Consider the following 27,995-nt stretch of genomic DNA (forward strand, 5'->3'; position numbering starts at 1 on the left):
GGCGGGTCACTAGTAATATATAATTAAGAAATTAAGCTGGCACAATATAATTATCACAATTCATTAGGTAATAAATTTATTAGTTCAAATTTTCATAAATTTATTACTAGTAGGGAAAAATATTTCAAAATCTTCCAACCCAGCGCAGTAAAATGACATTTGAATGAACCTGTCAATGTCGATTCTACGTCAAATAGAAATTACCATTTTTGTTTGTAATTTTGTAAATTTGTAATTCCAATATAGTGTAGTGAAAAGAGATTGGAGCAAATAAATACGATTATAATGACAATCTTTTTATAGATTGAATAAAATGGCATTTTTAGAGGTAAGCCTACGTCTGTTTGACCGAAATCCCCTTAGTTTTTAAAACAAATCTTTGTAATTCTAGTGGTTCTAAATTTCAGCAAAATATTTAATTTTAATTGTAACAATTACAGCTGGTCCATTATTTTAGTGACATAGCGGTAGGATTTTATTCATTGTTCTTATATTAACTATTTTGTACTTTTTTAACCATATCAGAGCTCTATTTGCCATGAATGTTACTAAACTTCATATATTACAATAGTCAAATATATTAATTTAATAAATCCTGACAGATTTGAATGATATTTTAAGCATTTTTCTTTGATAGTGTAACCAGTATTTTACTGTTAGGATATAATATACTGAGATTGTTAAATGAATAATATATTTTTTTATACTTTATTGTACACCACAAATACATTACAAACAAAGCATAAAGATAGATACAGACTTTGAAGTACAATGGGTGGACTTATGGCTAATTAGCCATTTCTTCCAGACAACCCAGACATAAAAAGAAAACTTATTATTTAATATATAAACGATAACCTCTATCCCGCAGAAACAAATAGCTGACCACTTTCATGTTATGATATCAGAAAATTTAAAAGTAGATTGTGATCTGGTATCACAATTTATAGTAAACTTAATACAACAAATATAAAATTGGTATATTAAAAGTTAATCTTATGCCTCTTTTTGCCTCTAATGATTCTAACCATGCTATAAAATGTTTTATTAATGCGATTATAAAGGTGTGTACAATAATAGTACCTCCGCTATTTTATCATCACAAAAGAAAATATTAAACCCGTGGATAATGCCATAATATAAGACAAATTACATAAAAAAACTAAAGTTTTCCCTCCTAACTTAATCCTTAAGATATCTTATAATAAAAATAACTGAAACAGATTAAATAAGTAATGCTATTGAAATATTGTGAAAAAACGTTTTAAAAAATAGGCATTCATCAATTGGCTTGCTAAATATTTCAGATCACGCATAAACTCTTTAAATTTAATTAACAATTATTTTATAACATTATGTACAACATTAGTAAAAAAAATTTCTCTATTCGCCAAAATGACAAAACAACTATTCTGTAAGAAGCTGTACTTATTCTCATTATCTAGGGGGTGGTGCTGTATGACGTAACATAGGTTTTCCTGGTATGTCAGCTGAGGCATCTTAAATATAATTACTGTGAAATTTTCTTTGTAACTACTTCCTATAACTACAAATGTAAATCTTTTTTTTTTTTCGAAAATAAATTATAATTTTTTTTTTACAATTTTTCTATTTTTCAGTGGCGTCGATTTACATTCTTTGACATTCATAAGAATGTAGATAATGGAAAAATAGCTGAATGTCTTCAAGTAAGTAAAAACATTGTAATATTCATTACAACAAAATTATACATGGATTAGTCGCCCCTTGATATAGTATATTGCTATGCACCTTATTTAATTTTTTATTTACTTACACACTAGCAGTATACGTGTTATGGCATTTTAACAACAAAATAATTACAAAACGTGCAACATTCACTGATTTGTATATCAATGTCTGGTGTACGTAGCATCGGTCATAAGACATGCACACAAAAGTGGAATCAACTCTAATTTCTTAGATTCCTATATTTACAAAAATATTTCAAAATAATAATAAACAATAACAATAATGTTATGTGTGTAATTCAAATTACTGTAACTATTAGATTGACAGGATTATAATGTTATAATGTGAAACACATTTTTTTCAATTAGAAATAAATACATTGTTAATTTTATCACCAAAATAAATTGATCCTATTTGATAAGGACTTAAAATATTCTTATCATTAAACTTTGTTATAATTACATTTGTTATAATTACAATTGCCCGAAAAAAAAATTAAACTACTAAAATTTATATTGTTTGTGTTTTTAAACAGCATCCTAATAATGTAAGTTTAAGTATACTGTAGTGATTATAGTATTCTCAAACAAATAATATGTTGTATACAATTATTTAATCTATTTCTAAGCTGATTTAATTATAATCAGTTATTAAATTATAATAATTATAATTATATTAATTATTTTAAATATTGAATTATAAGAGAATGTTTTATTTTTTGTCAGATAAAAAATAAATAAACAATAGTAAGGCTAGGGACAAATTTATCACTCTGGTCTGTTTTCAATTTACTTTTATTATAAATTTAAAATTATTACTCAAAAAAATTTTGACATTCTAAATGTTTGACAGTAAAATTATAATTTATAATTAAGTATATCAATTGTTTTATTCTAAAATAAACAATTATTTTTATTCCATAAAAATGTTTTTGTGTTTAGGATACAAATGTAACAGTAGCCACTAGCGGTAACAATCATGTGATCATTTGTGACGTAACTGGATGGGCACATCTTATCTCTCGTTCCTGGGAGATCACGTCATTCAAAGCATATGATTTGACAGTTTCTTTGGCTCAGCAGTTGCCTCATGATCCATATTTAGTCACTATTGGGGTAAGTGTATTAATGAAAATCTCATTTTGATTACAAATTTTTTCTTCCTTGTTCCAGTGGTCATTCTCAATTATCTAAGTTTAGATAAACTTGATTACCTCGCCTTACTACTATATTTCTAGTCTTTCATTAACAATTAATTTATCTCTTACTGCTGTCATAAAAAAAATTTTGCAACACTAGGTAAGATAATTTGATGAAAGTTCTTTAATAATCATACAAATTTCAATTTGATAGTTTGTAGATACACAAATATGTTGCTTTTGTTATCTAAAATAAAATTATTGTAAAATTGTAGATGGGTATCGAGACTGGCTATAAAACAATTTTCTCTATGTATTTCATTATTAATTCTATATTATTATTTAGGAAGATGAAGCTGGAGTCATTCCACTAATAAAAGTATGGGATTGGTCACGCGTCGATCGTCATGGAAATCCACAGTGTGTGAGAACAACACGAGCAGTGCCTTCACACATGTACCCAACACAAGCAACTGCATTAGCTGTCCACGATAATAAAGTATGTATAATGAAGAATAACTATTTTTATTAATATAACCAGAAAATCTGTCAAGTTTTACCTATTAGATTAGTTGTCTATAGTTACTTATTCACTTTTGTGTTAAAAATTGTATTGTTTTATTTTTGATGCTTGCTTTTAGATTAACAGGTATTTAAATGGTTTTTATATTACAATACGACGGTGCACTGCTGTACAGGTGTAAATAACTTTTGTAGATGAATTTTGTTGCTTTTTTTTTATTATTACTCTTTTCGCTTTATTTTTTATTTTAATTTTTTTTTTATTTGATAAAATTTTACTTTTCTTATTTTAAATCAAATATTTAAATTTTTAGTTACATTTTTACTTAATTTTGACTTTTTTTTTTCTTTTTACTTTTTTAATGTATTTGTGCTCTCATTGTGTTTGTTGTATGTCTGTAAGCAGTGTATGTGTCTCAAATAAATGTCTTTCTTTCTTTCTTTCTTTCTTCAATACAAGTAAATTTTATCTTTTCTGTTGCTTTTAAAGAATCTGTTAGCAGTCGGCTTCCAAGATGGTTCAGTGACGTTGTTCCGAGGTGATATAACAAGGCAAAAAAGCGGAAAGATGAAAACTTTACCAGAGACTGGGTCCAGTCCGATAACAGGACTAGCATTCAAGTAAGATATCTAAGCTTTTTCAATCCTAACAATCTATAGATCTGTAATAAATTAATATTTAATTAAAATGTCAAAATATATACATACATCTATATGATACAATCATTAGTCGTGAATAGGATTTAACCTGCAGCTGTTTGGAATAGTCATTTACAATGGATACCATATCAACTTTGTACATTAGCTTATTGGAGTGTGGGTTTGTATATTATAAGTTTACATAGAGAAAAACTGTCGCGATGATTAATCCATAATCTTCCTCGATATACAAGCTTTCTAATGCGTAAATATATTTCTAACCATGCAAATTCGTATTGAATATTACAGAGGAGCAGACAAGTTGTTCGTGGTATCCAGGGCATGCGTGATGGTGTGCTGGACCAGCAGCGAGCGCTGCGTGGTGCTGGACGCGATGGGCGCCGCGCCCGCCTGCAGCGTGCTGGCCGACTCGCACCGCCTCACCGTCGCCACCACTGACGTACGTCCCACACACCACTCTGGTTCATTGACCTGGACGCGATGGGCGCCGCGCCCGCCTGCAGCGTGCTGGCCGACTCGCACCGCCTCACCATCGCCACCACTGACGTACGTCCCACACACCACTCTGGTTCATTGACCTGGACGCGATGGGCGCCGCGCCCGCCTGCAGCGTGCTGGCCGACTCGCACCGCCTCACCGTCGCCACCACTGACGGACGTCCCACACACCCCTCTGGTTCATTGACCTGGACGCGATGGGCGCCGCGCCCGCCTGCAGCGTGCTGGCCGACTCGCACCGCCTCACCGTCGCCACCACTGACGTACGTCCCACACACCACTCTGGTTCATTGACCTGGACGCGATGGGCGCCGCGCCCGCCTGCAGCGTGCTGGCCGACTCGCACCGCCTCACCATCGCCACCACTGACGTACGTCCCACACACCACTCTGGTTCATTGACCTGGACGCGATGGGCGCCGCGCCCGCCTGCAGCGTGCTGGCCGACTCGCACCGCCTCACCGTCGCCACCACTGACGTACGTCCCACACACCACTCTGGTTCATTGACCTGGACGCGATGGGCGCCGCGCCCGCCTGCAGCGTGCTGGCCGACTCGCACCGCCTCACCATCGCCACCACTGACGTACGTCCCACACACCACTCTGGTTCATTGACCTGGACGCGATGGGCGCCGCGCCCGCCTGCAGCGTGCTGGCCGACTCGCACCGCCTCACCGTCGCCACCACTGACGTACGTCCCACACACCACTCTGGTTCATTGACCTGGACGCGATGGGCGCCGCGCCCGCCTGCAGCGTGCTGGCCGACTCGCACCGCCTCACCGTCGCCACCACTGACGTACGTCCCACACACCACTCTGGTTCATTGACCTGGACGCGATGGGCGCCGCGCCCGCCTGCAGCGTGCTGGCCGACTCGCACCGCCTCACCGTCGCCACCACTGACGTACGTCCCACACACCACTCTGGTTCATTGACCTGGACGCGATGGGCGCCGCGCCCGCCTGCAGCGTGCTGGCCGACTCGCACCGCCTCACCATCGCCACCACTGACGTACGTCCCACACACCACTCTGGTTCATTGACCTGGACGCGATGGGCGCCGCGCCCGCCTGCAGCGTGCTGGCCGACTCGCACCGCCTCACCGTCGCCACCACTGACGTACGTCCCACACACCACTCTGGTTCATTGACCTGGACGCGATGGGCGCCGCGCCCGCCTGCAGCGTGCTGGCCGACTCGCACCGCCTCACCGTCGCCACCACTGACGTACGTCCCACACACCACTCTGGTTCATTGACCTGGACGCGATGGGCGCCGCGCCCGCCTGCAGCGTGCTGGCCGACTCGCACCGCCTCACCGTCGCCACCACTGACGTACGTCCCATACACCACACTGGTTCATTGCATACGTATGACATTTTGTGTTACACTGGCTCATGTTCATATGTATGACATGTAGCCACTACTAACTTACGTATGTCACGTCGCCACCATTGAAGTACATATTATTTAGAAAAGGCTTTCACTAGTGCCACTACTGACATCGATAGAACACTTCGTCACTCCTGACTGTATGATATAGAAATACTCGTATGATATTACTATCTATTCTCGGTGTACGCAATATTTATCAAATAAAAATCTGAAATACTGTATATTTTTATAAAATACTAGCCTACCCGTGCCCATTTCTGAAAAATGGTGCCAACCGTAGAATATAAGCAGAGTTTTTTTTTTCTTCACCCATTCTGGTAGGCAAAGGGAACTATGCCCATACAGCCAAGTCTTCAGTAGAAGTTTTTTATTGATATGAAATGAAAATGAAATTTAATGCGATGAAATGAAATGAAAAATAACCAAACTCATTCAATCAAATCATTAAATCTGATATTAAAACAAATTAGTAGCTTCTTTTTAGAAATATACGTATTTGCATGAATCATAAAAACTTCTATGAATATTTTTAGTAAAAACTTCATGGTTGGTTTTTCTTTTTAATAGACATTATTATGACAGTTGGGAAAGAGAACGCTCGAGTTCGGGAAAGGTAAATAAAAAGCACGAGTATGTAATAGCCCACATCCCGAACGCTATACATCTCTGCAATACGCCACTTTTTGAGCAACTGTATTTAAATATACTATTGTGATGCAAATATGTTGTAAAATTTTCATCTCACTTGCATTTCTCCAACTCGATTTACGTATACCATTATTTTTCACTGATTTTTTTGTTCAATAACAATAAAATATAGCCTATGACACTCCTGAATAGTGTAGCTTTCTGTTAGTAAAAGAATTTTTATGGTCGGATCAGTATTTGCGAAGATTACCCCCTACAAACAAAGTTAGAAACTTTACCTCTTTATAATATTAGTATAGACTTGTAATTTTCTTAGTGTTGTGTGAAATGCTTAAAAAGATTAAATTTTATAATTAGTCCTATGTAAATGTTTAAAAATATTAAATTTAATAATCATATTCATTCAGGTTAGATATAAAATTTTCTACAAACATTTGATAATTGTCAAATCATCATACCGATTTCTCTCTTTTTCTTCAACAAAAATGTTAAATTAGAATATTTTTTTTTAAATTACACTAATTGATATCATTCCAGGCCATATATTGCTACACAACCGAAGGTCGCGGACCATGCTACGCCCTCGAGGGAGAGAAACTTCGTCTTAACTGGTTCCGTAGCTACTTAGTTATCACCACCAACGAAACGTCTAACAAAGCCTCAAGTTCCTCAAACACCCCAAAATCACACCATTTGACTATACTAGACATTCAGAACAAGTTTATTGTATTTTCAAAGTCATTTGACGAAATAGATGCTGTGCTAACAGAATGGGGTTCGTTTTACATCTTGACAAAGAATAAAGAGATGATTTATTTGGAGGAAAAGGATTTGCAGTCGAAACTGTCGTTGTTGTTCAAGAAGAATCTCTATGATGTAGCGATAAGGATAGCAAGCAGTCAGCATTATGATGCTGAAGGTTTGACGGAGATTTATAAGCAATATGGCGACCATCTGTATAACAAGGTTAGTTAAGAATTTTACGTTTAAAATAATTCCTAATTCTAAGTTTGTTTTATCCCGACTTGGACGTTAAATTACATTTTTTTAAAAGAATTTTTTATATTTTAATTTAAGATACTTAGGTTCTGTTTCATCGTTTGCTGATAAATATATATGATGTGTAACAAGATCTAACCGTTTATGATATATTTTGTTTGTCACTATCAAGCTCCACTTTATCTGTCATATATTTCTATAGATTCACTGTCATCTATTAGATGAGGTGAAACACACTGTAAGGGCTTGTTTTATCTCATGCTGATAAGGTCTATCAATAACTTTCACACTGGATAAGGTATCATAAACCCGCAGAGGATCATCGCGGTGAGGGTGATCCGGGGGTACCGTACGGTATCGTGGGCTGCAGCTACTGCTCTAGCCGGCGACCGTCCGTGGGAGCTCGTGGCGGAGGTCCCTGCCGAGACCTACTCGTACGTCTCGGGTAGGGGGGCTCTCGGTGAGAACACCACGTTGGATGGGATGCTACGGGTATGCCGGATGGGGCAAGAAACGCTAATGCGGAGGTGGGGGGAGGACCTGGCGGAGCAGTTGTATGGCACACGCGTAACGGCTGCCTTGTGCCCGGTCCTTGAGCGGTGGATGCGCCGTAAGCGCAAGCCCCTCACCTTCCGTCTGACGCAAGTTCTCACCGGGCATGGTTGCTTTGGTGAATACTTGTGTCGGACGGCCCAAAGGGAGCCGACGACTGGATGTCACGATTGTGGCGCGGTGGTGGACTCTGCCCAGCACACCCTCGAGGTGTGCCCGAGATGGGCGGCGCTGCGTCGCGATCTAACGACAGTTCTCGGAGGGGACTTGTCACTGCCGAGCGTCATCACCGCGATGCTCGGCGACGACGAGTCCTGGAAGGCGATGGTCTCCTTCTGCGAGACAGTAATGTCACAGAAGGAGAATGACGAGCGGATAAGGGAGGGGACCGCCGACGAGACCTCCGTCCGCAGGCGACGAATGAGTGTGCATAGGAGACGCTACTTAATGCGCATCCAGTAACGCCCCTGTGCCCGTGTCGGGCCGGGATGGGAACCCGGTCCTGCTAGACACGACGTCGTCGGGATTGTTCAGAGGTGAGCCGGACAGTCCCCATGGAGGAGAAGTCTGGCCTTTTCGCCGAGACCAGCCTGTCGCTGGAGGGATCCTGTTGCCTGCAGATCCGGGACCCTCCAATTAAAGCGGCTGAAGGCTCTCGTAGGGGTTTTGGTCGGCAGTGCACCCCCAAGTGCTTAAGCCGACATACGGTCTAGAAATAACTACCCGGGCATCCTGGATATCACCCATAAATGGGTTCCCCTGCGATAACAAAAAAAAAGCTATCATAAACCGGTTAAATAGTTCCTTATTTTTTGTAATTTATGTTACTAACATTACTTTACTCAAGTTTCTCGCATAGTTTTTCTTTCTTCATACAACTATCATTACAGGGTGACCTAAAGAGTGCCATAGATCAATACGTAAAAACGATAGGTTGGCTTGAAACCTCGTATGTTATTCGTAAATATCTCGAGTCTAGACACTTAGAACCTCTTGTACAATACTTAGAAGTGCTACACAAGAAAGGCTATGCTACAGAGGATCATACAACATTACTGTTAACCTGCTACGTCAAGATAGACCAGCATGACCATCAAGGAAAGTTAAAAGAGTTCATCAATTCGAAGGACAAAGCTATAGATTTTGATGTTGATGTCGCTATCAAGGTATGTAAATATATTATTTAAATTTAAGGAAACCTACATCACATCATCACTCATCATCATCACTTCAGCCTTTCCCAGTCCACTGGACATACGCCTCCACAAGTTCGCGCCAAAAATAGCGTGAACTCATGTGTGTTGCCCATAGTCACCACGCTGGGCAGACGGGTTGGTGACCACGGGGCTTTGTCGCACCGAAGACGCTGCTGCCCGTCTTCGGCCTGTGTGTGTGAAAGCCAGCAGTTGGATGGTTATCCCGCCATCGGTCGGCTTTTCGAGTTCCAAGGTGGTAGTGGAACTGTGTTTCCCTTAGTCGCCTCTTACGACACCCACGGGAAGAGCGGCGGTACCTATATTCTTCATTGCCGTAACTACACAGCCACCGTAACCACACAGCCATCACATATATGTGTATGTAATTAAGAAATGTCATTAGTATAATTTATTGAGATAGTGCACAGCAGGAAATATCTTGCTCAGTAATTGGCCATTATCTTGCTCAGTATTTGGCCATTCGACTGTAGAAGTATCTCAACCTTGCAGAATATCACAAAGCACAAGTGAGTTTATGTTGCTGTGGTGAGTAAGGTAGCCAGAGCTCCTGGGTAGGGTCTGGGATAGAGTTGGTAATAAGCTTGCAATGCTCTTGATGTTGTACGCATCCATGCGCTTGTTTTCTACCCTTGTGCGTACAATTACCGCTTGACATCAGGAGGCATTTAATTAACTGTTATTTTTAACCCACTGTAATAGAAAGTCACATCTGATCCAACTACTAAGCTTTTCAACCAAATTTATTTTTAAATTGTCCAAATGCAATAACATATGAGAATATTTGAAGGTTGTTCGTCAAGTAAGCATAGACGATGCGCTCTCTCTAGCGGCTAACCACAAACGACACGACTGGTATCTCAGAATCGTAATAGAAGACAAAAAGGAATTCAAACAAGCTTTAGAATACATCGCTAATCTTGAATTTGATGATGCGGATATGTATATGAAAAAATATGGTCACAAGTTGATTCAGAACGAACCGGAAGAAAGTACGAATCTGCTTAAGTGTGAGTTGCGTTTATCTTTAATTACTTGATTATTTCCAATAAAATTAGTACACGACTGTTCCGCTGACTTTGCATTGCCACCGGGCAGCTCATAGATTTAACTTCTTGAGACAAAACATGGATATTAATTAATTCTTTGAACTAGTTTTGAAGAGACATGAATGTAATAATATACTCTGTTCACTCTGTGAGAGTTAAAAATATACCAGCCTCCAAATCGGCAACATGTTTCTCATTTTATTTCTTAAGTTTAAATAGAAGTAGTTATTTAAAACCCCTTGTCCAAAAGAGGGAAAGTTTGACTACCTTGTATAGTGTATTCAAATTTTACAACTAAATTTACATTTTTATTTAAAAAAATTATGAGTATTAAAATTCTTTAAAAATAATAAAAATCTGTAATTGCTTCCACAATTTCCAATTTTTTCAAACAATATCTCGAAGTACTATTAAGATATTTAAATTTTCTTTATTTTTCTGAGTTTATTATAGTATAGTAAATAAATATAGTAAAAATAAAGTAGTGTGTAGTTATTTATCTTATGTTTGAGTGTATTTATAGGTTATATATGTTTTTCAGTGTTATGCACGGATTACAAACCTCGTAACCGACCGCTAGTCGACGAGAACGCCCTCACAGGCAATTTTAAAGAACCAGATAGAGCTATGCCCGATGACTATGTGCACATGTTTTTGAGTAATTCGGAAAGATTGATTGATTTCCTGGAACATATGATCGCTACTGATGCGGCTAATTGTTCAAGCTTGGTATATAACGCTTTAATTGAGCATTATTTACATGTTTGGTATGTATACATATTCATCTTATGTAATCCTTCGAAGATAAAAAAAATCTCTTTGAAATAATACCAAAGCATAATTTTAATTTTGTTTTAATGTTATAATTTGCTAATTAAATAGACACTCTTTTTAGGGCGAAGTCACCCGAAAGTGATAAGAAAAAATATGAACTGAAAGTTCTTACAGTATTAAAGGATCCAGACGCTGATTACGACAAAGACCAAACTCTTATAATCTGTCAAATGTTAGGTTTTAAGACAGGAATTCTACATTTGTACGAGGAGAAAAAATTGTGAGTGAAACAGATATACCTATTAACAATTTTATAATTTAATCTGCGATTGTCTTTTCTGGTATTTACGTTTAAAACTGGGGGGTCCTGGGGGGATTGGGGATTGAGTCGGCAACGCGCTTGCGATGCTTCTGGTGTTGCAGGTGTCTATAAGCTACGGTAATCGCTTACCATCAGGTGAGCCGTACGCTTGTTTGCCGACCTAGTGACATTAAAACACGCGTAACTCTTGATTTTTTAAAGCTTTGAACAGTCTTGTTCACAAAAAATAATTGCACTTTTAAAGCTAAAGCTTCATTTTTTGTATAGTACCAATGGTCAAAGTATAACTTTTCATTAGTTTCCCCTAATGGTTGCCAATTTTTCCAAGAAGAACTTGTGACTGCTATAAAGTGTTTAGTATAGAAACTGAAACCAATGCATTAGTAGTCTTCGAAATAAGCTGTTACCAATAAGAAGTAACACCCTGACCAGAAAATGGTTTTTGTGCTTAATTATTCTAATAACGTATATATAGAATTTACACAATGTACTTAGATACAAAACCTTTTTTCACTGTGGTGTTTCACAAGGGATTATTTTTGGTACATTCTTTCAAATAATTTTTACGATTGAAAAAACAAATTTATTTATTTATTAGATAATCCAACAGTTTCGATACACAACTTATTTACTTAAAGTATAATTTTATTTATTTTATTTTTAAATAGGATTACACCGTTTGTTCTTAAATATTTACAAACTAGAAGACGTATCTTATGAGCATTTGCAAAAAATTAAGTTGAGAATCTAATTGAGTGAGTAGTTGGTGTGTTTGTGTGTGTGCGTGTGTGCGTGCGTGCATGCGTGCGTGCGTGCGTGCGTGCGTGCGCGCGTACGTGTGTTTTAATTAACTGCATTTTTGAGTGCTTTCCTTAAAATTATTTTTGTCATGTGAAACAAATCTATTTCTGATATGTGATGACTATACGGCTAAGGATAGAATTACGTGCATAGTTTGTATGTACTTTAGGTGTATAAAATAAAATTATACTATCAATAATTACGCTTCAGCATGTAATATCCCATGTAGGAGAAGGATCAGATATCACAGAGATCCACCACGCTGCTCCAATGCGGGTTAGCGGATAATCAATAATTAAATGATGTTTATTGCTAACAACTTTTTATTTACCAATAGCAAATTTGTTTGTTTTTATAAATTTTTTTGTAATTAATTTTTGTACAAAAACCAGAAAAGGCTTTTTATTTTTATTTTATTATTGCTAACAAACTTCATATACTCACTAGATGGCGATCTCAAGTGGCGCTATATCTCCGGGACGGCGAGGCGGAGCTCGCGCTAAGTGTGTGCAGGCGCCGCGGCGCCGCGTGCCCGCGCCTGTGGCTCGACGTGCTGTGGGCGCCGCCGCCGGCCCGCTGTCTGCCGGAGCTGCTGCGCGTCGTGGGTGAGCACGTAGTTAAGTGTGTGCAGACGACGCGGCGCCTGTGGCTCGACGTGCTGTGGGCGCCGCCGCCGGCCCGCTGTCTGCCGGAGCTGCTGCGCGTCGTGGGTGAGCACGTAGTTAAGTGTGTGCAGACGACGCGGCGCCTGTGGCTCGACGTGCTGTGGGCGCCGCCGCCGGCCCGCTGTCTGCCGGAGCTGCTGCGCGTCGTGGGTGAGCACGTAGTTAAGTGTGTGCAGACGACGCGGCGCCTGTGGCTCGACGTGCTGTGGGCGCCGCCGCCGGCCCGCTGTCTGCCGGAGCTGCTGCGCGTCGTGGGTGAGCACGTAGTTAAGTGTGTGCAGACGACGCGGCGCCTGTGGCTCGACGTGCTGTGGGCGCCGCCGCCGGCCCGCTGTCTGCCGGAGCTGCTGCGCGTCGTGGGTGAGCACGTAGTTAAGTGTGTGCAGACGACGCGGCGCCTGTGGCTCGACGTGCTGTGGGCGCCGCCGCCGGCCCGCTGTCTGCCGGAGCTGCTGCGCGTCGTGGGTGAGCACGTAGTTAAGTGTGTGCAGACGACGCGGCGCCTGTGGCTCGACGTGCTGTGGGCGCCGCCGCCGGCCCGCTGTCTGCCGGAGCTGCTGCGCGTCGTGGGTGAGCACGTAGTTAAGTGTGTGCAGACGACGCGGCGCCTGTGGCTCGACGTGCTGTGGGCGCCGCCGCCGGCCCGCTGTCTGCCGGAGCTGCTGCGCGTCGTGGGTGAGCACGTAGTTAAGTGTGTGCAGACGACGCGGCGCCTGTGGCTCGACGTGCTGTGGGCGCCGCCGCCGGCCCGCTGTCTGCCGGAGCTGCTGCGCGTCGTGGGTGAGCACGTAGTTAAGTGTGTGCGCCTTCCCTAGCTGCTGTTTCATAGGCGAGAATATAGTATGTAACATGTAGACCGACCGGTTAATATTTTGCAGATCTGTGACAGTGTTAATTACAGTCTGATTTCAGTTCAGCCTATTGCAATCCACTGCTGGACATAGGCCTCCCCAAGTTCGCGCCAGACATCCCGGTTTTCAGCAATCCTCATCCAACCTACACCGGAAATCTTACGTAGATCGTCAGTCCAACGGGCCAGTGGACGTCTCACACTGTGTTTGCCAAGACGCGGTCTCCACTCCAGGACGCGTCTGCTCCAACGGCCATCGGTCCTGCGACACAGATAACCAGCCCTTCATTTTGCTAATTCTGTGGGCTATGTCGGCTACTTTCGTTCTCGCGGATAGTCTCATTTCTAATCCTATCTTTGAGAGAAACCCCAAGCATAGCCCATTCCATTGCACGTTAAGCGACTTTAAACTTGTGGACCAGTCCCTTCATCAGTGTCCAGAGTCCGGCTCCGTATATTAACACAGGCAGGACGCATTGCTCGAAGACTTTTGTCTTCAAGCATTGCGGAATCTTCTAAGTGAAGAGTCGATGAGCCTGTCAAACGTCGCTCAGCCCAACTGAATCCTCCTATCAGCCTCCTTCTCGAAGTTATAGCGGCCTAGTTGGATAGTATGGCCTAGGTAAATATAATCCTGAACAACCTCGAAAAGCGTACAATCGACCGATACCGGTATCGTTAGACTTGGTTGTTAAACATAACTTTCGTTTTGTCCAAGTTCATACAGAGACCGACACATCGAGAGGACTCGTTTAGGCCGGCCAGCATTTAGCCTAACTCATTCAACGTCTCCGCAAAGATGACGATAACGAAGGTGAGAGATGTATTCTCCGTTGACATTGATGCCTCGTTCCCCCCAATCCAAGGTCTTAAAGACATCCGCCAGCGCATTGGTAAACAGTTTCGGTGATATTACATCTCCCTGTCTTACCCCACGCCGGAGGGAAAAGGGTCTTGTTCTCTGGTCCTGGACATGAACGATCATCGTCGCCGCGTCGTACATACATTTCAGTACCTCGTTATATCGCCAATCGATATGACATCTCTGCAGAGAGTCCAGGACGGCCCAGGTCTCGACAAAGTCGAAGACTTTCTCGTAGTCCACAAATGCCATACAGAGCGGCTGATTATTTCTTCTGTCTTTTGAATAATCTGCCGAACTCCGCTGTTTTGAGCTTCGCAAGAAGGTTTCTCCCCAATAGTCTTTGGAAAACTTTCGACCCCCTATTCTGCTCAATCAGAGTAGCAATCTCTCTCGTATTTGTGCAGCGGAGGTCTCGGCGTACAAGTTTCCGTATCAACTCATAGGGGTTTTTGCCCATTGTCACCACGCTGGGCAGGCGGGTTGGTGACCGCAGGGCTGACTTTGTCGCACCGAAGACGCTGCTGCCTGTTCTCGGTCTGTGCAATTAAAAAGTCAGCTTTAGGATGGATATCCCGCCATCTGTCGGCTTCGCTAGTTCCATGATGGTATTCGAACTTTGCTATCCCTTAATCGCCTCTTACGACACCCACTGGATGAGAGGGGGTGGCTAAATTCTACAGTGCCGTAGCCACACAGCTAAGTCTGATTTATTTAAAAATAATTATAACTACTTCTGGATTGGTTTAGAAATTACTTCGAACACTGGTTGATATATTTTCAAACTTGCATTAATTTTTTGTTGCTGAGAGTAAATCTGTTCAATTTATTTTGTTTCAGATAGTGAAAAATTACTATCACCTATTCTAGTCATCGATTGCCTCGCTAGCACACCCACCTACACCCTAGGCGACGTTCGCAAGTTAGTATTTCATCCTAACAAATCACCGGATTCTATGCAAAAACAATATACGTTTAAATAGTGGATATAGTCTATAAATGTCTAATAATCTTAAAGCAATGTTATTTTGGTGAAATTAATCATTAAGTCAGTTACAGGAACAATTTTGCTATACTATAGTGATATACTTTATACCCATTAAGAAAATAGTGACTAATTGATTTTAATTAGCTTAGCCACGTTCTTGGACTATGAATCGAATCGTAGTAAATTAGAACACCTGTTTGAAGAGCTTACTTAGGTTTAAAGAATATTTATTTTCTCATTGAAAACACACAGTCACTTACACGAGAAACTATCATCATATATTGTGAGAAAAATACAAAAAAAATTAATTTTACTTTAACAGGATAATTAGTCCAGTTAACGATAGTAAATGTCAAATAATTGTTTGCTCGCAAACGAAAAAAAAAAACCGACTTCAATTACATCGACAAGTAATACAACGTAGATCGACGAAAAAATAGTCAAGCAACTTCGTAGTTATCAGATCTCGATAAAATTTATATGTAACCACATGATAAACATCAGCTTTCGATTAAATTAAAAATTATCAAAATCGGTATACCCAGTAAAAAGTTATTTTTTTTCCCTCGATTTCTCTATGATTCCATCATCAGAGCCTGGTTTCCTTATCATGGTACCAAACTAGGGATATCCCCTTTCCAACAAAAAAAAATTATCAAAATCGGTACATCCAGTAGAAAGTTATGCGGTATAATACAACGTAGGTCGACGAAAAAAGTGTCAAGTAAAAATGCATTATTAAATATAACTCGAAAAGTCAAATAAATTTAAATGGGACCAATTGACACACACCACCTTTCGATTAAAACAAAATTTGTCGAAATCGGTCCACACGGTCAAAAGTTCTGATGTAACATACATTAAAAAAAAATACAGTCGAATTGAGAACCTCCTCCTTTTTTGGAAGTCGGTTAAAAATACTCTCAAGATTGGTTACTGCTAGTATAACCAGTGTCTAGTATAAATATTTTTTACATGTGCCATATAACTGTAACAACTTACCATAAATAATTTTTCTCCTAGATATTTAATGGACGTTCTGAAATCAGAAGACGAAGTCATAACCCGCGAACAAGAATTAGCTGCTAAATATAAAAGTGAAATCGAAAAAATGAAAGCTCAAATCCATACCATTCAAAACGAAGCACTCACCTTCCAAAGTTCGCGATGTGCCGCTTGTAATAGACTTTTGGAACTGCCTACTGTGCATTTCCTCTGCCAACACTCTTTCCATCAAGAGTAAGTATAACTTTTTCCTCAAAGTACTAGGCTTGAAAACAATTTAGAATGAACTGTCACTTTCCAATATTTATCTAATACTATTAAACGAGCAATTCTTGTATATATATCGCTGTCCCCGGGCAATAAAGTGGTAATATCAAAAATCAAATTTTACAGGAGAAATAAAAGAAGCTAATTTGTTTATAGTGCAGTGTACAGTGATCCAAAACAGACGTTCAGTATGTCAAATGAAAGCTATTTTTTTTACCAATTTAAGCTTTTAAAAATAATTTTTTAAAAACAAATCGTATAATTTTTTAATGAAATCATTAAAAAAATGTTATAATACAATTCATAGATGATACTATTTTAATTGCAAGATCATTAACAATTACTGTAAAGATGTTCACCGGTTTTTTGTGTTATTTTTCTTAGAGTAATGCAATAATACATAGCTTAGTCGTAAGAGAATTATCCATGCAATAAAATGGTTATTGTCATTTATTCTAACGAAATATTAATAAAAAAAAACTGAAAAAAATAAGAGTGATAGATTGATACTCAGAGAAGCCAAAAATTAAATAACATTAAAAAGGGTGTAATCGGCGTATACCGCTTTATTGCCCGGGGCCAGCGATATGTATATTCATGAAATTTAGTATGCAGAGGATTTCGGGGGCGATAAATCAATCTAGCTAGGATTCATTTTTAGAAAATATTGTTTTATCCCTGTTTTTAAGAAATGAACAAATGACTACAATATCGTTAGGATACAAAGGTGAATTTCGCACATGTCAATGAAGTTGATCGGCCGGTCACATATAATTATATTTAAAGTACTTGAATAAAAAAATCTTTAAACTTTTTTCCCATGTTAATAATTTTCTTATCCCACAGTTGCTTCCAAACGTACTCGGAGTCAGAGCGCGAGTGCCCCGCGTGCGCCAGCGCCGCGCCGCCGCCGCGCCCCCCTCCCGCCGGCGCCGAGCTGCTGCACTCGCGTCTCAGAGCCGACCACGACCCGTGAGTGACACACGCGCTCACACTCACACACACCGCGCCCCCCTCCCGCCGGCGCCGAGCTGCTGCACTCGCGTCTCAGAGCCGACCACGACCCGTGAGTGACACACGCGCTCACACTCACACACACCGCGCCCCCCTCCCGCCGGCGCCGAGCTGCTGCACTCGCGTCTCAGAGCCGACCACGACCCGTGAGTGACACACGCGCTCACACTCACACACACCGCGCCCCCCTCCCGCCGGCGCCGAGCTGCTGCACTCGCGTCTCAGAGCCGACCACGACCCGTGAGTGACACACGCGCTCACACTCACACACACCGCGCCCCCCTCCCGCCGGCGCCGAGCTGCTGCACTCGCGTCTCAGAGCCGACCACGACCCGTGAGTGACACACGCGCTCACACTCACACACACCGCGCCCCCCCTCCCGCCGGCGCCGAGCTGCTGCACTCGCGTCTCAGAGCCGACCACGACCCGTGAGTGACACACGCGCTCACACTCACACACACCGCGCCCCCCTCCCGCCGGCGCCGAGCTGCTGCACTCGCGTCTCAGAGCCGACCACGACCCGTGAGTGACACACGCGCTCACACTCACACACACCGCGCCCCCCTCCCGCCGGCGCCGAGCTGCTGCACTCGCGTCTCAGAGCCGACCACGACCCGTGAGTGACACACGCGCTCACACTCACACACACCGCGCCCCCCTCCCGCCGGCGCCGAGCTGCTGCACTCGCGTCTCAGAGCCGACCACGACCCGTGAGTGACACACGCGCTCACACTCACACACACCGCGCCCCCCTCCCGCCGGCGCCGAGCTGCTGCACTCGCGTCTCAGAGCCGACCACGACCCGTGAGTGACACACGCGCTCACACTCACACACACCGCGCCCCCCTCCCGCCGGCGCCGAGCTGCTGCACTCGCGTCTCAGAGCCGACCACGACCCGTGAGTGACACACGCGCTCACACTCACACACACCGCGCCCCCCTCCCGCCGGCGCCGAGCTGCTGCACTCGCGTCTCAGAGCCGACCACGACCCGTGAGTGACACACGCCCTCACACTCACACACACCGCGCCCCCCTCCCGCCGGCGCCGAGCTGCTGCACTCGCGTCTCAGAGCCGACCACGACCCGTGAGTGACACACGCCCTCACACTCACACACACCGCGCCCCCCTCCCGCCGGCGCCGAGCTGCTACACTCGCGTCTCAGAGCCGACCACGACCCGTGAGTGACACACGCCCTCACACTCACACACACCGCGCCCCCCTCCCGCCGGCGCCGAGCTGCTGCACTCGCGTCTCAGAGCCGACCACGACCCGTGAGTGACACACGCCCTCACACTCACACACACCGCGCCCCCCTCCCGCCGGCGCCGAGCTGCTGCACTCGCGTCTCAGAGCCGACCACGACCCGTGAGTGACACACGCCCTCACACTCACACACACCGCGCCCCCCTCCCGCCGGCGCCGAGCTGCTGCACTCGCGTCTCAGAGCCGACCACGACCCGTGAGTGACACACGCCCTCACACTCACACACACCGCGCCCCCCTCCCGCCGGCGCCGAGCTGCTGCACTCGCGTCTCAGAGCCGACCACGGCCCGTGAGTGACACACGCCCTCACACTCACACACACCGCGCCCCCCTCCCGCCGGCGCCGAGCTGCTACACTCGCGTCTCAGAGCCGACCACGACCCGTGAGTGACACTCGCCCTCACACACACACACACCGCGCCCCCCTCCCGCCGGCGCCGAGCTGCTGCACTCGCGTCTCAGAGCCGACCACGACCCGTGAGTGACACACGCCCTCACACTCACACACACCGCGCCCCCCTCCCGCCGGCGCCGAGCTGCTACACTCGCGTCTCAGAGCCGACCACGACCCGTGAGTGACACACGCCCTCACACTCACACACACCGCGCCCCCCTCCCGCCGGCGCCGAGCTGCTGCACTCGCGTCTCAGAGCCGACCACGACCCGTGAGTGACACACGCCCTCACACTCACACACACCGCGCCCCCCTCCCGCCGGCGCCGAGCTGCTGCACTCGCGTCTCAAACGACCCTTTGTACGATGGCCGTTATTGACTGCAACACAGTTTCATATTAACGTAGTTATTACCGCACTTTGGCGCCGTTGCACTGGTTTGTCGTTGTTTAATTTCATTTTCATTCCCTACCAGCTATCGTATACCGCTGTAGTATTAGGTAACAATTAATCCATACTGTAATTACCGTATGTTTTCTTCTTTAAAAATATCTGAACGAATTGAATAAATTCCTAACTTGCTCTATTTTTGTATTATCTCAACTAGTCGCTTGACTAGTTGTTTAACTAGTAGCTAGACCAGTTGTTTAATAAGTTGCCAGATTTGTCATTTATTTTTAAATTTGCAACCATATAAACACTGAATTATGAAGCATCTGACACTCCTGTCAATTTCCAAAGTAAGCCCGGAAAAGAGTGATCCACATGTCTTATGCCTTAAATTTTTAGTAAACTGAATAAAATATCATAACATTCCAATAAAATAATTTTTAACAAAAAAAAAAACCGACTTCAAACAGGAAACTAAAAAGTGAAAAATAAATTTACCTAGTACAAAGTAATTCGTATTTTGATTTAGTTAATCAGAAATGATTAAATAAATATTTTATAATTTTGAAGTCGGTGCCAAGTAAAACAATAACTATAATATATCTACTCGTAAGTTGTATTCAGTTTTCTTTCATAATTTGTTTCATTGACTATTAGGTTGAATACTGTTATTATTCTGTCATTGTTTTAACATATCTAATAATATTTTTTGTACTTGTTTGTTGTGTGTGTGTTGTTTGTATTTGTTATTGTAGCCAGGTTGTTGTAGTATTTACTTGGCACCAACTTCAAAATTATAAAATATTTATTTAATCATTTCTGATTAACTAAATCAAAATACGAATTACTTTGTACTAGGTAAATTTATTTTTCACTTTTTAGTTTCCTGTTTGAAGTCGGTTTTTTTTTTGTTAAAAATTATTTTATTTTACAATTTTTAGTGATGGGTAGACCTAACAAGAATGCTTTTTCTCTTGTGTCGGGGGTCCGGAAACATACATAATACACAAGCACAAACACCCAGACAATGACAAACATCTATATGGCCAATACAAATGTCTGTCGTGCGCGGAGCTTGAACCCACTAACGCCAGCGCAACAGCCGGTGCTGTGACCGCTGCGCTAAGGCGTCGACATACTGTGAGTAAAGTTCGCTATCAGGTGTACGTAATAACAACCGGGACTGACAGCATAGCGTGTTCTCTGAGGCTAGGTTGGGAGAACCACAAGGATTAACAACTAGACTGAAAATAAATATTTGTATAAACATAAATATCCACTCCGAGCGGGAATAGAACCCGCGACCGTTGGTGTTTAGGCGCCGCCGACACGGCACATGCACCATTATATCAAAGCGGTCGTCAAACAGCAAAAGGTAACTGCTGTAAATTGTTGAGAAATTCCCTCGAGTGTTTATGGGCTCCATCATCAAACCTGGTCTTGCGACACAGATGATCACACAGCAGGTAATTGCTATAAATCGTTGAAAAGTTCCCTCGACTATCTTTCGTCTCCATCATCAGACTGTAATGGCACTTGTAACTCATATAGGTGCAAAGTTCTCATCAATAGAAATGAATTAAGTTCAAACAGCAGGTAATTGGTATAAGTCGTTGAATAGTTCCCTCTACCATCTTTCGTCTCCATCATCAGACTGAAATGGCACTTATAACTCATACATATGCAAAGTTCTCATCAATAGAAACGAATTAAGTTCAAACAGCAGGTAATTGCTATAAATCGTTAAAGAGTTCCCTCGACTATCTTTTGTCTCCATCATCAGACTGTAATGGCACTTATAACTCATACAGGTGCAAAGGTCGCATCAACAGAAACGAATTAAGTGCAAAAACCAGGTAATTGCTATAAATTGTTAAAGAGTTCCCTCGACTATCTTTCTTCTCCATCATCAGATCGACTCCAGACCTTTATTAAATAGTAGTGCTTTATAGTAGTTAATGAAAACATGATTAAATTTACTAGTCACCCTTACGATTTTTGAAAGTTTCCCTCGATTTCTCTGGGATCCCATCATCAGATCCTGGTTTCCTTATCATGGTACCAAACTATGGATATCTCCTTTCCAACAAAAAAAGAATTATCAAAATCGGTTCATAAACGAAGAAGTTATCTCCGAACATACATAAAAAAAAAAAAAAAAAATATATATATACGGTCGAATTGAGTAACCTCCTCCTTTTTTTGAAGTCGGTTAAAAACAGGCTTCTAAAATTAGCTGTGTTCTTCGGATTAAATTAATTTATTGATTAAATATTATACGCTATTTGTATCTTTGATGGCATTGCTAGATGCTTTGAATGTTTGTTGAATATGGTACAAGTCAACTATTTATATTGACCAAAATTGTTTGACAAGTTATATATAATAACAACAACTTCATTGCTAAGCAGTTTCTGAATAGGTACGGCACAGCAGGAAATATCTTGGGCTAAATTTGAAGTAGCCCAACGGTGAAAACACCTCAACCTTACAGAAGATGACGGCTAAATAATGCTGATTTCAAGTAGTGTTAAGTTCTTGTGGTGAGTAAGGTAGCCACTAGCCTGAGGTCCTGGAGAGGATTGGGGATGGGGTTCGGTAATGCGCTGGTAATGATTCTTGGTTTAACAGGCGTCCATAGAGGTAGGTATCCGATTACCATCAGGCGGATCATTCGGTTGTTTGCCACCTTTATAGTATAAAAAAGAATACGTATAATACCTAAAATACCTATAGTATTAAGAGAGTATAAATAAGATTTATAACTGTTCGATATGAAGATTTTTACTTCCCTAAATCCAGCAATCCTAGTTGCTAGTGCCTAAATAAGACACTACACTGATACTACAAATATTCAACCCATTTGTGGCTGAATCTTTCTTTTTTTATATAACTAGGTCGGCAAATAAGCGTACGGCTTACGAGTACATCAAAGGCATACGAATATCAATAATTGTGTTTGCTCGCAAAGGAAAAAAAACCGACTTCAATTACATTGACGAGTAATACAACGTAGATCGACGAAAAAATACTCAAGTAACTGTGAGTTATCAAAGATTACTCAAAAAGTAGTTATCAGATCTCAATGAAATTTATATGTGACCACATGGTGACAAACATCAGCTTTCGATTAAATTAAAAATTATTAAAATCGGTACACCCAGTAAAAACTTATTGCGGATTTTCAAGAAGTTCCCTCGATTTCTCTGGGATCCCATTATCAGATCCTGGTTTCCTTATCATGGTACTAAACTAAAGATATCTTCTTTCCAACAAAAAAAAGAATTATCAAAATCGGTACATCCAGTAGAAAGTTACGCGGTATAATACAACGTAGGTCGACGAAAAAAAGCGTCAAGTAAAAACGCATTATTAGATATAGCTCGAAAATTAGTTGTTAGATCTCAAATAAATTTAATTGGGACCAATCGGCACACACCACCTTTCGATTAAAAGAAAATTTGTCGAAATCGCTCCACCCAGTCAAAAGTTCTGATGTAACAACATACATTAAAAAAAAAAAAAAAAAATACAGTCGAATTGAGAACCTCCTCCTTTTTGGAAGTCGGTTAAAAACGAAATTAAATTCTACAGTTTGCATATTTAATTTAGAATAATTTAATTTTCTTTCATCTCAACTTTACCTTATTTTAGAGACACTAATTTTTATACAAAAATGTCATTGGAATCCTATTGAAAAATTTGTTTCCTATAAATTAAAATATTTTAACTGAATTTCGGTAAAAGAGGAGATTGTTGATACGATTGTATTTTTTTGTGTATGTTACATCAGAACTTTTGACTGAGTGGACCGATTTGCTTCACATTTGATTCACATAATAATGTGGAATCTAATATGAATTCACTGTCTTAATATATTTATTTACCACATAGTACCTATAAAGAATCGTGACATCTGTTTAAACAATAAAATATGATAATATTTACACATTCGTCGTATAGAAAGAATAACTTTTATTGACATGCTGATTTTATTTTAAAATATTTTCATTTATGACAATCATAGGTTACATAAGGAGTTAAGCTTTTTTTTATTAGAATGTCAGACATTACGACAAACGTAAAACAAAAAATATTATACTGTATTAAAAATAACTTATTAATCGTATGCACGTAAAATGACCTTGTGACATAACAGAAATTATATTTTAAAATTGACCTTCATAACTAGTTAAAAATGATTTTAATTTATTTCGGACGAAACTGGGACCGCCGTCAAAAATCTTCGTGTTGTTCGTATTTATCTTTCATGTTTTTAGTCACGTTAGGATGTGTAATTATTATGATATGGCATATCAAGCAATTTCTTGCTCAAAATCTGGAGCAGCTCCAAATAACGACAACAACAACAACTCTCAAGTAACTTGTGTATGCCTGTGATGGGTATTGTAGCCAGAACTTCTGAGAAGAGTTACCCAACTCTTAGTAGTCAGTAGTAGTTAATAGAGTCAATAACGCGCTTGTGATGCTTTTGGTGTTGTAGGCGTCCATAGGCTACGGTAACCGCTTACCATCAGGTGCTTACACTTGTATGGTATAAAAAACCATGATATAACACAAATATGTATACATAACAATAAAAAAATAATAAATAGTTACGTAATATTAAAATTAATTTTGCATACAACATTACTATCTAGAAATACACGGACTTTCTTAACGTTCAATGTCATTATTACGCCAACAGCGGCCGCGCGCGAACCTCTACTTTCTTATCAAGTTAATTTTTAGTAGTACCAATAAATGATTATCGAATATTGATAACGTGTCGGTAATGTTTGTGTCGTGTAAACAATATGCTGTCGACATTTTCTTGGTGTTTTTATAGACCGAGTGATGATGGATATCGCAGGTTTGTAAATTAAATCTATGTATTCAGTTATTTTCTTTAATAGGATAATTTTTACAACGAATTGTGAGGCGTTTATAATACGTACCTCACAGGAGTTAATGACTAAAATTGTAATAAATAAATAGTTTTTTTTTTCCTTTTTTTTAGAAAATAAAATCAATTCAACAGAATAAATACATTTTTAGTTTGTACCTAGAGTATTAACTAAATTATACTTGAATCTGCATTTTATTAGATTTTAAAAATCATATAATAGTAACTGTCTTTAAAAAATATTAAGTTTGAAATTTAGTAATAAAAACATTTAATATCTGTTAAAAATATTTATCTATCTAATCAGATCTAATTAGATCTTTTAAAATTCAATGTTGCTCAAAGACGTTAAAATTCCAGTTTAACCGGCGAAAATTAAATAAACATAGCCGTGTAACCAGTTTTAATACCATCTTTAATTAATTCCGATGTTATCAACATTATCTTTCGTGTCGATAATTGTGATATATTTATTGTGTTATATTTGTATAACACGTTTGTAGCATTTGTCAAATATAATAAAGACGTAAGAGACCATTCATTAAAATAAATATGTTTAATATATACTGTGTCAATATCAGAAATATTTATAATTAGCTGCTGCCCGCGACGTCGTCTGCGTGAACGCTATACAGCACCAAAAATACCTACGATTATACCTTTTAAAATAACATTCATGTACCCGTTTCTTCTTTACATTTCATATCTACAGAAAAAACTCTTATATGGGGCTGCTTTAAAATTGTCTTGTCTACTTATATTCATTTAATTATGTTTATCGGCTTAGTTACTTATATTGCGTGATTTTTATAGTGTGAAGCTAGCTTATATAGCATGGTTATTAACATAATAACAACAACCCGGACATACATACAGACAAACAGACAAAACTTCTAAAAACTATATTTTTGGCTTCGGTATCGATTGTAGATCACACCCCAAGTATTCTTTAAAAAAAAATATTCAATGTACAGTTTTGACTTTCCTACCATTTTATTATATGTATAGATTAATAGTTGTTATCATATACTCTATAACTCTAAATAATTGTAATTAGAAAAAAGCAATAATGTTGTTGTTTCTACTAACCATATTATGTTTAATTCATTGTTATACTATTATAATCACTACCACAACGGATGTTGAAATATGCAGAGAAAACACGAGTTTCAAAGTAAACTAGCATCGCTAAGTTTTCCACTGCTTTTAGTCACAATCAAGCTTACATTTAATGAAAAATAATATTGATTTCAATATTTTAAGATATCAAAAGAAAAAAGAAAAACATATAATAAGAGAACACACTGCCTATAAACCCTACACTATTGTTGCACCCAGAGCCACAAATAAATTAAAAGGGAGTAAGAGAAAGCTAATAAAATGGAGAAAGAGAAAGTAAGTAGATATAGAGTAAACCAATTACAATGTCTCATTGCAGGTTTGCCGTAGTATCGGAGTACTTCGGACGAGGTCTATTCAATAAGCTAACGGTCGTGACGGAACCTCCGGAATCTTCCGCACCTGTACCCGCTCCTATACCTGCACCTGTACCTACACCTACACCTGCGCCTATGAAACAAACGACCTATGGGCCGGGTGCAGAGGCTAAGCTAAGATTGCAAGAGGGACAGAGTAAACAAGGTATTGTAAACATGTGTCATTTTATTATATACTAGCTGTAGCCTGCGCGCGTTGTTACGCGTTTTTTTTTTTGTCGTACCAATTCAAAAACCTTTGTGGGCTCATACATAACACTGCTGAAGATCAAGACATAGTCAAATGCATAGTTTACGATTCTATAAAGGACATACAAACAAACATTAATTTTTATTATATAAGTATATATACACACCTTCAACTTCATTCGTGATTACACGTTTTGACTTCATCTGCTTCCCAAAGTAACCGTACTGCATTTTGTGATAATAAAAATGTCCTAACTCGTAGTAGAGATATAAATCATGCTATGTTTCGGATAATATACGGGTTATTAATAAAATACAAAACTTTTATTCAGTTACAGAACATTCATTTACAACTACTTAAGAGTACATAGTATGTACATCCATTAGTTACGATAAAAGATTTATTTGTGTTATTTATATTAAGAAAATAATAACAGATATACGGTATATAAGTTATTGATTTTATTTTCAGTATTCGTACCAAACACAGCGAAACAGGTAGCGCCGAAAGGTACATCAGTCATTCCAGTACCAGAAGGCAGAATGAGGCTAATGGAGCAACAGCAGTACAGTTCTAGTCTCGAAGCAAATATTACTAAATTAGAACCAAAAATTCACGCCCAAAAATCCCCATTCGCCTCGCCAAGGGTTGTGAGGAAAAAAGAGGAACCAAAGATATCGTCAGCCATCGCCAATGAAAGTAAAAATCCCTTTGAGGAGACATACGATGAGTCGAAAAACCCATTCGCAGATGAAGAAACAAACGATCCCACTAACCCCTTTGGTGAGGATGAAGATTATGACAAAAATCTAAATCCATTTTCGTGAACCACTAACAAGTGTTTGGTGAAAGCCTGAAAACTGTATCAAGTGACGTCTGTGACGTCACGACTATGTAAACTATACAATTAAGCAAACACGTTTCATTAATCTATAAGTTTAATAATCAATGTCTCTTTTACTTGTATATTGTAATAATGGTTTGTATATGAGAAAATAAAGTCTAAAAATTCAATTTAAAGAGAATTTTAGTTATTTTAAAAGATAATTTATGTGGTTCTAATAGATCTCAAATTACCACAAGAAAGTTACATATATGTTATTTTAAATATATATTAAATACTCCTATACTGGCTAAAGAATCATACCTACTCTTGCACGGTTATATTTTTTGCATCAACAATATAAATTTGTAATTGAAAAGGTGCTTTTCATTGTACATCTTGTCACACACGAAGTTACTGAATCTACTACACAAGCCCACACATGCCACCAACGACAAAATAACTTGAAACATCACATTCCTATAAAAAGTACAGTGTTACCTCTTTAAAGAATCTGATATTATATACGCTACTATGCCATCAAAAGTTTTCTATTGAGAAATGTGATAACGTAATAAAAGATATAATAAAAACTTTAT

At 40.1% G+C, this 27,995-nt stretch overlaps 1 protein-coding gene across 1 annotated transcript; it reads left to right on the plus strand.

Moving 5' to 3' along the window:
• The first annotated feature begins 177 nt into the window (after positions 1-177).
• Positions 178-27,989, plus strand: LOC123660293 (vacuolar protein sorting-associated protein 11 homolog). Its single transcript, XM_045595390.1, has 17 exons — positions 178-328; positions 1,620-1,688; positions 2,652-2,825; positions 3,195-3,347; positions 3,861-3,991; positions 4,319-4,469; positions 7,106-7,534; positions 9,010-9,285; positions 10,124-10,343; positions 10,924-11,149; positions 11,278-11,436; positions 12,727-12,884; positions 15,497-15,578; positions 16,668-16,883; positions 17,763-17,888; positions 26,326-26,528; positions 27,045-27,989. Exons 1-17 carry the CDS (start codon positions 314-316, stop codon positions 27,398-27,400), a joined length of 3,144 nt encoding a protein of 1,047 aa, XP_045451346.1. The 5' UTR covers positions 178-313; the 3' UTR covers positions 27,401-27,989.
• Positions 27,990-27,995: the final 6 nt, after the last annotated feature.

The sequence above is a fragment of the Melitaea cinxia genome, chromosome 15 (genome assembly GCF_905220565.1).
Source record: "Melitaea cinxia chromosome 15, ilMelCinx1.1, whole genome shotgun sequence".
Lineage (NCBI taxonomy): Eukaryota > Metazoa > Arthropoda > Insecta > Lepidoptera > Nymphalidae > Melitaea > Melitaea cinxia.